Source organism: Anopheles moucheti, chromosome 2 (genome assembly GCF_943734755.1).
Source record: "Anopheles moucheti chromosome 2, idAnoMoucSN_F20_07, whole genome shotgun sequence".
In the NCBI taxonomy this organism is placed as follows: Eukaryota; Metazoa; Arthropoda; class Insecta; order Diptera; family Culicidae; genus Anopheles; species Anopheles moucheti.
In genome coordinates this window covers 31,355,397-31,371,101 of record NC_069140.1, presented here as the reverse complement: position 1 = coordinate 31,371,101, position 15,705 = coordinate 31,355,397, and the positions used below count along the sequence as shown (strand labels likewise).

Below are 15,705 nucleotides of genomic sequence, written 5' to 3'. Positions count from 1 at the left end.
GATAATGCCAGCCAGTTTGTCGCGTAGGTTATGTGCGATTAGCCACTCGTTTTATCTGTTAGTGGCGAGTGGCTGTTACGCCCGATAAAATATGTCACGGCTACGCTAATCTGCCAATTGAATTTACACAGCCGAGTGGGGCGACGTACAATTCCGCCTCATGCCTCATGCGAAAAGGACGGTGGGAAACTGTTACACTATAAGGGGATTTGATTATGATTTCACTCATCACTTAATTAGTTTAATATTCAACATCTACGGTGATCTCATACACGCATCGTTGAGACGGAATCTCACCCGCTGCAAGTCAGCGCAAATCAGCCACCGAATAATGACGCCATTTGCTTGTGAATCATCCCAACCAACTGTGTCAACTCTGTCGATCACGCTCGCACCACAATCTCGGTCTCGGTAACTGCCGTTTAGCTGTGTAAATTTATTTCTGTACACTCATCTGCTAGTGAAAGCGGAACACGTGCTAAGTATGCGTTATTATTTTTGCATCGTTTAGAAAGGAACGTCGCCACCCGTTTCCGTTACATCAGGTTAAGGCGTATTATATGATCCCACTTGACCTTAGACTGTTGTGGATGTTGCACCTTTGCGCTATGTTGCATGAGTCAATATTGATCTTCCTGCGGGATGTTGGAACTGGGAAAAGTCAACAGTACTCCATCTCCCGATGAAGACGTCTACCATGCACAGTTGTTCCAACTGGGAAGATCGGTTACGCCAATTCTGGCGCCATCTAGCGGAAAAGTGCACAAATTTTCTTCTCAACAACGCCGTGTACTTATCGGTGTGACGGTTCCTGTCAGCGTGTGCCTTTTTACAAGGCACTTTTTGAAAGAGTCTTCCATCAGTCCACCCAGTTGATCCTGCTGTTGACCCAAACGATGCGAAACGTCAATAGTCAACTCGATAGTTAGGAACGGTAACTTGTTCCGAGGGTGTGGAGTCTTAAGTATTTTGAACTGGGTCAGAAAATAGGTCGACCATCTCTAATTGAATTGGCGCATCGGCTCGACGGTAGATCACGAACCACGTTTCGACGTACCATCGGAACGACTCTAAATACTCTCCGTGCTTTAAACCAGGCCGGCAGCTAGACGCACCGCGTTGGACGGTTCTGCTGGGGGGGGAGCATCCGGTTGCACCCTGGTACGCAGGTCACCCTCACGATTCCACGATTAGTGCACGTACGCATTCGAGCGTTTATGCAGCAAACGCTTCCCGGCAGCTTCCCATGCGGACGAGAAAATAAAAGTCCGTGCCGTACCGTAGCTGATAATTTATTTTTCCAAACGACCCAGGGCCGTGTGTGTGTGTGTCGGCTATATGCAGGGGGACGTATTGTCCCTTCTTTTTGCGCCGTTAGCAGGTTCTCCGGATGTCGAGTGTTTGTGAATTTCAACAGTTTGACGACTAACGAGCGATTTGTCAAAACAAACAAACGCGCAGCTTCGAAACGCAAAGGAAGTGATGTACCAATATGTTCGGCGTGGCAAACGGGTTTTGTGTTTTATCGCTCGTTTGCGTCCGTTGACATTAAACAATGCGCGCTGGACGACGCGGGAAAGCGACGTTAAAGCGGCTTATTTGGTGTACTATTTATTTAAGCTCAACTCGTAGACTTCGGAAGGGCACGGCATCTTATGAGCAACACAGCACAAGGTAACAGTATAGCACATGCGTTCCAGCGCGAATACCATGGGATGCTTAGATGAGTTATAGAGAGGTTTAAAGTGCTATAATGATTGTTCGATTTAAGTGATATTATATTGCGTCTCTAACATTCAGCCCCAACTTTTAACAAAACATGACTAAAATGATCGATCTCTAAATCACTGATAGATCGGAAGACTCTTACTAGCTTCAGATAAACGTCATAAGGCTTTGATAAATAATGGTGGTCCATGGGTAAAGGCACAGATCTTCGCACGTCAGGACCGGTTTAGAATCCCATCCGGACCATTCTCTCGTACGCAGAACAAGCTTTTCGGCTACGGGGTAAAAAAATCAAAAAAGTAGAAGAATGTGGTATCTGATTGCCATATTAACTCCTATATGAGATCATTACATAAGAAACGCTTCGTGACCTTCTGAATGATCCGCATATTACTTGTAATCCACAGGAGATATTCCTCATGATGTATAGAAATATTGTATCCCACCTCTCAAAGCCTTATCTCATCAATATCTATGCCTTGTAGAATTGCTTTGAACACACACACACATACGGGGCGGATGATTGGTGAACCCTCTAATTGTTTGACCCCCGCAATATGTAGCATGTCAATTGATCTTATCCGTCCGCCAGCCGATTGCGTTACACTGTCGCAGCCCCGCGACATACACGATCCGTGTGGGCAGTGCGCTTTAATTGGAACACCAACGCAACGGAGGACTCACTCAAAAGGCATAATATCTGGCTGTGTTGTGTGCGTGCGTCAGTCAAGATTTCTTTTTTTCGGGAGGATTTGCGTAACTGGCGCGCAAGACGCTAAGCGGGAGGGCTAGAATTTCACCACCCACCGAAGGTAGTGGGCGATGTTGGCGATCCTACAAGGAGCGGGCTGTAGCAAACACCGTCCCATTGCCATGTCATTTGTCTGTGAGCCGATTTTTATAGCCGATCGAAAGCTGTTGTTTCGCGCGTGATTGGTGGGTTGTGGTATCAGATAAATATATTGCTACGGGAGATGCATCAATCGCGTACTACGTTGGGCTGCTGTTGAGAGTAGTTTTTGTCTGTGAAGAGTGACCCAATGAGATATAGGTAGACGGGTAGACGAAAGCATAAGCAGATGACATTGTAAAGCAAGATTAAAAAAATGATTGGGCGGATTGGAAACTGGATTTCCGTTAGGACCCCCTTCTGAAATTAACCAGTTGGGTTCAAGTTCTCTTGCAACATACATCATAGTTGCGTATTTTAAAAATAAATACCACCTCAATCGGGTTTTGTGCAATGCCAAAATAAAGAGCCAATTAGGTGTACAAAAAAGTGTTAAGTGATTGTGAGTAGCCAATGGGAAGGTTCGCTTTGGAGCCCATTTGTATCAATGATGCATTCGGCAAATAGTTACGGACGTGCCTCGAACACACTTAGAAGCTTGGAAGGTTTTATCACCTAGGTAAAAAGCTTTCCGCTTTGCTGTTGTGAGCGCCCTCCCGCCTAGCATTTCGGTTACGATGGAAGCTCGAATTCCTTAAAGAGCTCCCCACCCGACAGCACCATTAACATTGTTGCTGTCTACTTTCCGTTTCCACGTGGAGGAGGGAACAGCCAGATCGTGTGCGCGGTGTGCTGCATTTCAATGTGCTAAGACGTCGTCACATCGCGAAGGTCCCCGTAGTAGTAGTTGGGGTGTCATGTTGGACAAACAGACACCGCGGCCCTGTCAGCACGGATCGCGTGTGGTCTGATCGATTATTCATCTGCAGGCTGCGATCAGCTGTTGGACAGCAGCAACTTGTCCACTTCGGCTGACGGCATGACGTAAGTTTGTGTTTCGGTCGTTTGGTGCGAATCAGCGGACGAGAACAGCAAAAGCCCTTAAACAGCCCCGTAAATCCGTTGCCCTGTTCGCACATGCAATCAGCGTTTTTTTGCCCCGTTTGCAATAGCACAACGGCAGGATATTGTTACCGAGCTAGTCATGCAGGCCTGGAACTGGAAGAATGCAACCTCTCCGGCTCCCCGATGCATTTCGCGCGTGGCTTTCAAGCCCTCCACACATGTGGGCAACTGCCCCATGAACTATGGGCAAATAGCTGATGGAATACGCGCGTTTGTTTCGTCATTGCGTGCCTTCGCGCCAAGGCTTTATCGCACCACCAGCATATATTTGCTGCTAATCAATTAACATTCCATTGCTGCATTCCCGGCAGTAAAAGAGTGCTAACGCACCGAATTGCATCGCAAAAGAGATCGCTGCAAGATTACTTCTATGACGACTGCTATCTAGCGCAGAAACAAAGGAAACGCCTCGTGTTACTCTGAATGTGGCATAAAAATAGGAGAAGAGAGATAAGATGTGTAAATTTATCAGCTAACAGAAGGTTACTTCTTGGGACAAGTGCGATCAATTGTGAATTTTAAATATCGTTCCCTTCGAGCACCTTACAGCTTGAATGTAATTTCGCCACGGATTATTCCTTGCGCCATCATTAATCTACCCACCCAAACAAGGATCGTCGCCCAAATTTGGCTGTACGTACATTAAAGGGAATAATTTATCTCTTCATGCGTGGATCCGCCAGTGGTGGAACCGGGTGCGCACGTTTCATGCACAATCAGTGTCCGATCGAATACCTGCGTGTGAGAGAATACCTTTCGAACTGATGCTATAAAAACATACCTATTGGTTGTTGATTGCATACTCTTGTCTTTTACTCACTCACTCTTTCTCTCGCATGGCCCATTGCTGAAATCGAAGGTAACTTTTGCTTTTTGTTTGCTAAAGGGCACACACACTCACAGACGGAGAAAAAAAAGGAAACGTTCCCAACATTACCGCGGTGCTGCAATTAGCTCGACAAGGTATACTGCTAAGGTACACGCACAAAATTTACTGCTCGATTCGTGTACAAGGAACAACAACGCCCGTTGGTCGGCATTTGTGCAGTACGGAGGAAAATAAATAAATAAATCTCTGCCCAGACACTAGCCGCACGTTAACCGCCGTGGCGATCGCTTAACGTTGAGAGCAAACTGACGGGAGTGGCAGGAAGGGGAAAGGACGGTACGCGGGGGTATTGCGTTTTTTCTGGGTCAAGAAAACCAAAAAAGAAAACGATATCCAATAATCGCAAAACCACAGAACAGTGCAAATTACAAACTGATCCATTGACTCCACCGTTCGAGACAAAATGGTCCAGGAACTGGAGATTAAGGTTTACGATCACTGTGCGATCCTCCCCTCTCCAAACGAAGACAAAATTAACCACTGTGAATGTTATTAATCGTTGTTAATTTGTTATGGAGGTAATTTTTTATTTATTGTTTCTTTTGGTTTCCAGCCGAGGTAAAACTGGGGCTTGAGAATGTAAGGATAATGGTGCTTCCAGGCTTTGGATTGCTTGCAAAGATTTAAGGGACACACGGGCGGAATCGAGAGGGGATTCTCGGTGACCTACTAACACGAAACCGTTGATCCGGTTGATCGAGTGGAGATAGTGACCGATCTTTGCTCGCTCACGATCGCGATCTTCAGCTGTCAAATTAGCGTTTGACCGGAGGGGGATAATCGTAGTCAACGCTCCCGTGAATCTCTCCACAATGCGATCGATATATGCACGAAGAGGCTGCCATTGCACCATGGTTGACAATAATGGGTCATGCGAACGATATGTGAATGCTGAGCAATGGAATCGTGCACACGCAAGAGAGAGAGTGCATGGCATCGTCCAGAACGCGCATGGTGGTGGACGCGACCGACTTACATAATAAGTACTATGGCAAGCGGCGAAGCCTACCCTGGCCCAGCTGGATCGGTAGTTACGCGCGTTATCGCGTTCCGTGTTCCGGGCTGCGACACGAGCCAAATCGTAACGCCGCGTCCCAAAGGGTTGTGGATACGCGACCGAACGGAGTGTGCGTAAGCGCGACGCTGTGTGTCTGACCTGGTTTATGTTTTCTTCCGCGCGCACGAGACTGCGACCGGCGGCACTTGATTGTGGCGAGATGACCAACCGATCGGATTGGGACCGGAATTTCTCACCCTCTGCAGCCAGCCGGTCTGTCGGGCGGTGTGAGGTGGCGGGTAATTGAGCGAAGCATTATTTCCGATTAAATATCATCGGAAGGCAGTGACGCGTGTGCGAGGCAGATAGCAGCAAGCGAAGTCGAGCGAATCTGCATAAGACAAGACCGGTGTGTTAATAATGATTATTATAATCACATGATCGCCTACCTTACAAGGAAGAATTGAGCAACGACGGGGGATGGTGGTGGTGGTGGGTGGAAAGCTGTTTTGTTGGTGTATATTGAATTTGCATAATGGTGTCCGGACAAAAAAAGGGAAGGAAGTAAGATGCCGCCAAGTGGTTGGATTTTTAATTACGAATGTCATAAATTTGCTTTAGCAGTTCTTGTTCTGCGAAAGACGTTGGCATTTCAATCAAGATGAATTTTAGGATGCTGGTTTTTTTTTTCTTTAGCAAAAACACTCAACGGCGATAAGAACCACCAATCGTTCCAGAACAATCTGATGAGCTTACAACGTAATGCTAATAGGCGCGTTAGCAATGTTGCGTAACTCAATCATTTGGAGCTCCGTGCTTCATTATCAATTTTCTTCACCGGCACAACAACAACCTCAAGAGAAGCCTAGGTCTGCCATTGCTGGCTTACAAGAGTTATTCTACCATGTAGCCGGATAGTCAAATCCTTGGTACGGGGGATTGGTCCAGATGGAAACTAAAGAAGAACGAAAAAACTGTATCGTTCGTTCAGTTCTTCTCAACGAACGAACCAGTTTGCTCAAGTTATATCAACACTAAGGATTTTCCCAACTCAAGTCTCGATGACTTCCATTGGTTCCACTGATGAAATTCAATGCAATATTCGGCTGGGAACGGGAACGGGTTACTGACCAGAGAGTACGTACGTGTCTTCCAACACGCGAAAATGGGCTGGTCCAACCCGTGACAAATTGATCAACACTCAGGCAGCTCAGAGATGTTTGATCGATTTTCATCGGAAGAGATACGCACGGGAAATTCAATACGATTACGGGCGCAGACGAATACGTTTGGCACAACCATCGGATCTGCGGACAGGAAGGTGACATCCGATACGGATAGTTTGATGGAGTGAGATTCCGGTGTATGTTAGCCGGATTTTGTTTTTTGGGAGATCCTTTTTCATGAAATGGCATTGTGCCCAATGAGTTGAGACGGTTCCGAAAGATCGCGTCGACGATGCTGCGTTCGTTGATATGTCCGTATTATTTCCGCATTTTATGACATCATAATACCTCCGAAGATGGAAACTCCGTTAAGGTTATTCTTCGAGAAGATACTCAGAAGCTACATATTTGTGAATTAAAGTGCTGGAAAATGAACTTTCGAAGAGTTTTTCCAGGTTCTGGCTGGATAGACATGTCATGACGTCACCTATATTGATTGTCGAAAGACTCAGACTTTTCAGAATTTGAGCGCTTGGTTTTGTTCTTTAGTGATTACGTCAAGAACCTTTCTTATTTTCAATGTCCTCCACTGATTGGACCCCAGTACAGAAGCTGTTGCAGAAATTTCCCACATTATGCTACAATCCTGCCCACCTTGCTTGTTGGGCAATTCTGTTCTTCCCTAGATAATCCACAATGATATGCTCCCTTTTGTCGAGTGTCTACACCTCGAACATCCGTAGGACGTCGGTTGGCGGACATTGTTGCCGGCCCCTGGATGCTGGATGTGCTGTATCTCATAACTGTCATGGTTAGCTTCCTAACCTGTCACGCTAGTGCTATCACATATCCTCACAGCTAGGTTAGGTAGCAGTTGCAGTATCGCGCATTCGGGAACTGCACTTGCCATTCGGAACCGGTTTCCGGCTATGAAGATCGTGCGCACCGGCGCACAGGCACGGTGACGAGGAACAAGATTCTTCGATGCAGTAAACAACCCACGCCGCAAACACAGGCTCCATAATCTTAATCTTAATTTCATTCATAAACGGTGTCTGCCGTGTTGTGGTCCGACGTTAGTGGATGTTATGTGTCTTTTTTGTACTGCAATACCTTCGGTTTTGTACGTCGTTTGCGGTTCGCTTCACTCCGCCAATGGCCGCCATGCCAGTTGCTTGTTCCGCTCAAACGCACGCAAATCGTATACACTAAAGATTGCCTCGGTTTGTCAAGGTGTGTGCTACGGACAGTTTTTGGGACCGGGGTAAGTAGTAGTGGCAGGTACTTACTTTTGCCATTGGCAGTTATGAAGTTTGCCAATAAATAAACATTTTTACGAGCTCGTACACCTCTTCTGGTGGGGACCGCCGTAGCTGCACAAAACCCTACCAGCAAAATCCAAGGAACTAGGACATGCCCCAAGCGTATGCGCTGCACGTCGTTCCCTCTGCGGCAATGATTCACAAAGCAACGGCAACAACATCGTGCGGCGAGGTTGTGCCAACAGTAGACAAAGACCCCCACAGCATGTGTGGAGCTAGGGGGAGGGCGAGGTATCTTGAGACAGTTTAAGCCTGCAAACAGCTATAAAAATGAACCAACCATCCTACAGTTGCGCTCGAAAGTGCATTGGTTTGTGAAGATGTGTTGTGTGCAGATAATGCTCCGCTCATTAACATATCAACACACGCGGACATCACAAGATCGCACGGAGACCCTTTGGGAAGTACAAAGTTGTTTCGTACGAACGGACCTGTCACAACGTGATCGTTCGCTGTTGTCCATATCTAGCCTGCAGCTCATATGGTTCACTTGTGCCACGGTCAGGTGAAGTTTGCAATGCAAAAAACTCCTACAACAACAGGATCGGCATAAAGCAGACGCTGTTACAGTGCTTATTAAATGAGCTTTTACGTTGTTACGTGTCCGGACTCTCCTCCCTGCCCGAAGGAATGCCAACGGTGATCTTTAATTTGATCAGAATGTGCACTATGAAGCGATGGTGGTTGAGGCACGACGCATCCGGAACTGATTGACGATCATGACTTGCATCATCGCGAATGCGCATGCTCAAGATCACTTATATTCATAAAACCACCATGCATGCAATGCAATTCGTTTATTCTCGATTGGAAAGCATCGCTGGTGGGAGGTTTCTTGTGCAGCTCTGGTGTGCACCACGCTTTCCACCCGGAACTGAGGTGTGCACCACCGGGTACACTGTAGCGCGAGGTGACACTTCGGGGACGGAAATCTTCCCACGTGCTCTGGCGGAGTTTGTCTTGCCGGGCGGTGCAGATTGACGCACGGCATTCAAAAGCCATCCAGCGCAGACTGAGACTTGCCATACCCATCATGGGATAAACCTTAACGTGGCCGCCTTGTAATCCGCGTTCGCCAGGATAACAACAGCCCGTACCTGATGCCCCTTCTGGCAAGAAAACCATTGAAATGAATTTATGTCAACGTCTGTGTTCGGGATTAGTGGTATGGCGGAAGACCCGGCAGCGAGAGAGAGGACCGTTTTGCGTTGGTGTGTTGAATGGAGTTGCAGAATCCCACGGCTTTCTTTCCACCCCGACTGTGCGCCACTCCAATTCCCCTGTACAAAAATGTCATTGGCGCGATTCATTCAAGCGCACCGCAGCAAACTGTCGAAGTGCGAACAATAAATGAGGCCGGGGGTTGGAAAAACGACACCTCGCCACGGGGGTGTCACTTCTATTCTACCCCGCTGCCCCATTAGTATGGAGTTTGTTAGTGATTGGATGGAGTTAGTGTTGGTGGCCATGTTGGTTGCCGAAAAATTCGCACGCCACATTCGGCACATTCGCTTTTCAACCCGTTGTAACGCAGCTCACGATGACTGAGCGGTGGACAAATATGGTCGACCGTCTCGCTGCTGTTTGAACACAGTTCACAACTGCTGCTCGTTAGATGGCTGGACGCTTGTGGCATTGTACGTGTCGCCAGTGATAATGAGACGATAATTCGAAGACATCTGCTCAACGCACGGACGGAACCATAGGTGTGAAACTTTTCGTTCACGCCTGTTTGGTGGATTTCAAGTGAACTCGACGGCACAATGTGGGACTCGGTTCGGTTCTGTTTGTTTTTACAAAATTACAAAGCCGAGGTGGTACGAGGTTCCACTGCTGCTTCAATCAGTTTCAATCACTTTCACGGTTGTGCGGTTTAATCGCGCAACACTTACACTGGCACATTAGAAAGTTCGGTAAGCGGAGATGGTTTAATGATTTAAGCGACACGACACCGCACAACCTTCCGCACATAAACTTGCGAGCTGCGGTTTTGTAACTCTAGAATCTTGACATAGCTGATTCCCGGGCATACGCGGTGCGGCGAGGCAAATTTCACCAGAACGATGGCGTGCCTGTCGCGCATGATCGCAGGGCAAAACCGCGCAATTTGATTAAGATATCAGATTTATCATTCCTGTCTCTCGTTCTCGCTGTTCCGAGGGAAACATTTCCTGCGGAGTTCATTCATCCGTTTTTATGCAGCGACCGATCGTATCACTGATTGAAATGAATGGAGTTGCATTGTTGGGTTGGTGTGTGCCCAGGAGCATTAAACCACCCGAGTGACGCCTGATGCCCTTTACACTTTTGATGTTTGTGGCTGTCTGTTTGTGAGAATTGTATTACAAAACAAAACTGAACACTATTATACCAGGCGAAGGGTTGTGCATTTATGGTAATATGCAGATAAAATACAACATGCTGACGTTTGTTTGCTACTGCAACAACAGGAAATCATAATTAATTCTTCAAGACAATGATCAACAAGCGCTTACAAATTTAGCGACTAGCATTTGTCTCAGCCTTAGTTAAATTCTTGTTCAATCATCAGTCATAATCGACCGATCGTGCCTCCGTTAAAAGTGTTTACACCTCTGTCTGCAACCACAAATATGTTATCTTTTTTTTATACCTACCCAAGACACACCATCAATGCGAGTGTTTTATGCCTTGACAATAAGGAAGCAAAATGAAGACGTTTGCAATGAAGCTCCGGCTCAGCCTCTGACTCATCGGACGATCATTTGCTGCAGTTTGCAATATAATGTGATTTTTATTAGCTTCACTCTTACCCGGTTTGCTGCATTGGTGGTAACAGAAAAGTGGAAGATTGCAAGCTTAAACAATATTTTAAAGTAAGAAAAAAAAAAAAGAGAACCACTCACCGGAGGCACGGTGTGTCCTTCGAGATGCAGCTTAGTTTAAGCCGAAAAAAAACCCTGCTTCTGAATCATCCCGCAAACGAGGAGTGAACGAACGGAATGGGGTACGCTATCGGTAAATGGGTATACATTCTCCATTCCATTTACGCCTGTGGAGAGGGACAGAATTTACGCTTGCATCGGTCCGCATCATTTACAATAATTGCGAGCCCTGTGTACACGCGCGAGGTCGACCTTTTTTCCTCTGTTGTATGGCTGTTGCACCGTGCATCGGCAAGTTCCCTGCTAGAACTGCAGGGTGTTCGGACAGTCGGCAGTCCCATCGCAAAACAAGATGGGGGCACATTGTTGTGGTGCTCATGAGACGTCTCCACCGGGAACTAACTTACCCAAACTGCAAGGAACTGGCGTTTCTCTGCCGGTGTATTTGTAGAGCCGTTGCTTTTTGTGTTTGCCGGACGAATTAAACCGGTTCCCCGAGGGAATGCTAGAATTCTTGTGCAGCATGCGAACTTTGCCGAGCGTCCGACCATCATTGGTACTCTCGCTTGGCAGCTTCAAACTTTTAAACCAACCCCGGAAGCACGGCATATGATTTGGTAGGGTGATCCTAATCAGACAGCAGCAACAAATTGAGGAACGGTACGATTCAGCAGAGACCTATCGGACCTATAACCGCTCGTTTATTTCAAACTAATTTCTCAAGAACTGCAACCGTTGCGATCTGTGGCCGTTGACCAAGACCTGTTTTGACCTATATTCTTACATCCGCAGCGTGCTTAGGATCACCTCGTTAGCGTTCACGGGCAAGGCAAACAGGGCAGATCGGTGGCAAAAAGGGTCACGCGTGTTGAATTGCTAGTTGCCGCGCATTGCCCTCTGTCGGAAAGGCGACATTCACGAGCATGACCAGAACTGCGAACTGTTCCTGCTGCTGTTGGATAGCATCTTCTACGCAAGTTCAATGCATCGTACTTTTGCCTCTAGTTATCTTCCGCCCTATGCTGCATGAAGATCAATGCAAGCAAACAAGCAGATCACGATTTGTTACGCTACCAGGCAGCACCATTTGAAGCCGCAGGCTTTCTCCTATCTGCTGCAGCTCCTTCAAAATCAAAAACAACCCCAAGGCGCCAACTTGTAAGACGAACGCGCATAGCACGCAAACTCTTTTGCTCTCACCCTCTCGTAGGACGTTCGTCATCTGGTACCGATAAAAGGGATCATCGCATCTCGTATGCCTTATTTGCACCTTTCAAGTGCAACTTCAATGCTTTGTCGCTCTCCAGTCGAGATCCATTTCGGGCTTCGGAACGGTCGAGTTTCGTATTTTCATCTTTGCCCGATCATCCGACGTGCAACCGTGCAGCGGACCCTCCGTCAAATTACATCATGAACGCCGAACCGCGTTCAATATCCATTTCAAATCACCTTTTACGCCGCAAGGAGCAGCTGAGTGAGGAAGACTTGGTCAGGTTCGTGGTTATCTTGCACTTCGAATCTCAATTGTGTCCGCATTGCGAAAGAGAACACTGCTGTGCACGAACGAGGTATAGATGCTAATGCACTCCACAATAATTGCAGATAAATTCGTCGGGTTTTGTAAGCTGCAGGGCACTGTAATGGAAGTTTTTCTTAACGAAGTTTACGGTGCTTTACTTTGTACATTGTAAACCCGGTGAGGTTTGCTAGAGTGGGCAAACTTAAAGCGGATTCCAAAATCGATTGATGTCCGTAAATACTTTGTTGCTTAATCGACCATAGAAAACAGTATTCTGTACCTGTTCATTGTAGTTTACAAGGTGGGCAGAAAATATTTTATGTACGATAAATGTCTCAACGATTAAAGCGAATGTTTTTGGTTTAATCTGGATTTAGCGTATGTTATGGGGATTTGTCAAAAGCACAATTATTCATATCAAAACCCAGCGGACCACCGACGAAGTATTACACTCATCACTAAACCGCTTTTATTGCCCACTAAAAGGTGACGCTAATGTATGCCAAATATTCCGGCACCCAGTCACCGATAACCCACGCAATGATCAAATGTCCGCATACAGATTGGGTTCGAGTATTGGAAAGGAAATAACGCATCAATCCTGTTTGTTTGACCAATTGTTTGACATTGAATAGAGATGCCGGGCATTTGAAAGTTCTGTGGCACCAGGGGAACAGTCAAGGGTAACACAAATAGGATTTGTTCGATTATTACGAAGTTAAGATAACAACATCATCATTTTAGAATTACATTTTAACCTTCAATCTTTAAATATATGAATCCAGTAATAGATATCTATCAGTTCAAAATAGTATTGTGGCTAATGAATCGTTTGAAAAGAGTCATTCATATGAATCCTATGCGAGAAGTCATTCAAATCAGGAATCGAATTTGAAGAATCCTTAAAATATTGACGGATTATGCCCCTTGGATGTCTACAGAGGAGTTGGACGGACAATTTCATAGGTTAAGGTCGCAAATCTTGAATGATTCAAGAATCCTTGAAATAGAGATACATATTCAAGCTTATTTAGCTCAAAGATTCAGTAAGCTTCAAGAATCTGAATCATATTTACCAAACATTAGTCCAAAACATTAATTTGATCGATTGTATTTTCTTTACAGACTGTACACGCTTTCACGAGCAATGCGTCCGCTGCACCGAGACCGGCTGTATCAAATGTACGGAGGTGCTTCGCATCGATACCGGCGAATGTCTGTCCGAATGTCCGAGCGGTTACGGTGCGCAATGGTCTACGAGCAGCGAGTTTATGGGGCTCGTTTGCCATCCGGTGGGAATGTCCGGTTCGTTTATGGCCGCTATCGTCGGGATCATCGCCGGTGCCATTCTGTGCGTGGTGCTGATCGTGGGCGTCCTGGCGGTACTGAGGCGCCGCCAAAAGCGGAAAAAGTATCGCGAATCGTTCATCGATGAAAACATCGATCGGCTTGAGTTTCTGCGACAGCTGGAAGAGCTACGACCGCAGGCGGAATACTTCCTGCAGATGCTGAATGACACTAGGCGGCAGATACGCAAACTGCATCTGGCCGGTGACAGTGCCGGTGCTGCTACGTACCATCCGGTCGTGCGTGATCTGGCCAAGATATTGATCCTGCTCAACAAACCGATCGAGCTGATCAATGCGCCACCCCACGACTGGCAACGATTGTACGTGTGGGCTGAGCGGGTGCTCGATCGCTACAAGCCAGAGTTGGCACAGCTGATCGAGTTCTTGCAGCAACCATCTGCTTCGGATCCGCGGCTCGGTTCGTCGGACCATTCCACCTTCAAGTCGGCGTATCATCAGCACGCGCCAGGAACGAATCTATCGCCAAGTCTGAGCCAGAAGAACGAGCGCAACTTGCTGCAGCCGGAACTGATTCAGCTGCAGAAGCATCGCACTCTGCCGACGATGCAAACAACGCACCATTTCCTGGGTTCGCTGATCAGTTTGCACGAGTTTGACGAACGGTCGTCACACACGACGGACACCAGCTCCAACCATCATTCGACGACCGGAGTTGTCAGCGGGAGTGGCGGAGGTGGTGGTGGCAATAACCCGTTCGATGATACGTTCGATCATGTCCGTACCTATCTGTCCACGTCCGGCATGAACGACAGTTCGCTATGGTTGCAAGATGAGTTCTTTAAGCTGGGTTTTCGGCCCCAAGATGAAATCACAACCGAACTCTGAGAATCGTACAGAGCGGCTGAGAACGAGAGAAAGAGTCTATACAACGACACCATTCCAGTGCAAATCGAGACAAGGAAGGATACGGGAAGCAATATGTATATAAGCAATGAATCGCCAACAAACCCGGTGCTATCGATCGTCGACAGGATTACGGAACCGCAATACAAAACACGCACACGGCACTCGGCCTCGGTGCGCACTAGTCAGTTGCGAGCGGTGCTTGATCACTGAACGATGGCAAACGAAGCCAGAATTAGAAGCAGTTCGGACAACGAATGGCGCATGAGGGAGTAGTCTGTAATCAAAATTAGATTTTGTTAAGAACCGTGTAAACATAATGTTCTAAAATAACGAAAACGAAATCGTGGATACCATGATAAGAGTTAGCCTGAAGAATTACAACCACCTAATTTGATGGTTGATAACACGAACTCCAATTTATGTGTCTATGTACTTCGCAAACAAAAGCACATAGAAACGGCACAGAATAAATATATGAAAATAGACAATACCAATGGCTTTGATTGTTAAGCAAGATTGAATCGTTTAGCAGTAATGCTTAGACATGATATTGTTTAAGCCCTGCTAAACATCGTACGTACTAATTTATCTGGAACCGAATGGGTCAGTTAGTCCATTTTGTTCGCATGACTTGGGAAGAACATCTAACCCGTATACAATTACCCATACGAAATGTGGTAAGATAAAGCTATTATTATATTACGAACGATGAATAAAAAATTGCAAAAAGGAGGAATCAATTGTTGAAACAATAAATCATCTTTTGAAGTTTTTGTGAAAAATACGAGAAACGAGAACTGTAATTTCAATTTACTACTACTACGGAAACTACTATCAGTTTTATTCAGCGGCGGATCAAACGGTAGGCCGTGTTGGGGGCCCAAAACATGTGTGTAGTAGTTACATACATAGGCCCAGTCTCCTATGCTAGAAGGGGCACCGAAGGGTACCACAAGAGGCCCCTGGCGAATTTTGAAGTTGGGACAAAATGCCTCGGAATCGGCCAATTTTGTAACTTGTGATACCAAGCGGATTGATAAAGCGGATAGTTTTGTCATATATAGCCAAGATTTTCGACCCTTACGGCTTGCTGGGTCCAACGATAATCGTCGCTAAACTATTCATGCAGCAACTATGGTCGCTTAAGAA

The 15,705-nt window shown here is 46.5% G+C and overlaps 1 protein-coding gene across 1 annotated transcript in view; it reads left to right on the top strand.

The window, feature by feature from the left end:
• Window positions 1-15,283, top strand: part of LOC128296820 (uncharacterized) — a 33,619-nt gene extending 18,336 nt beyond the window's left edge. Inside the window, exon 2 of the mRNA XM_053032308.1 lies at window positions 13,466-15,283. Within this exon, the coding sequence (XP_052888268.1) occupies window positions 13,466-14,535 (1,070 nt within the window). The 3' untranslated portion in view covers window positions 14,536-15,283. The remainder of the gene's footprint in view (window positions 1-13,465) is intronic.
• The last annotated feature ends 422 nt before the right edge of the window (window positions 15,284-15,705 follow it).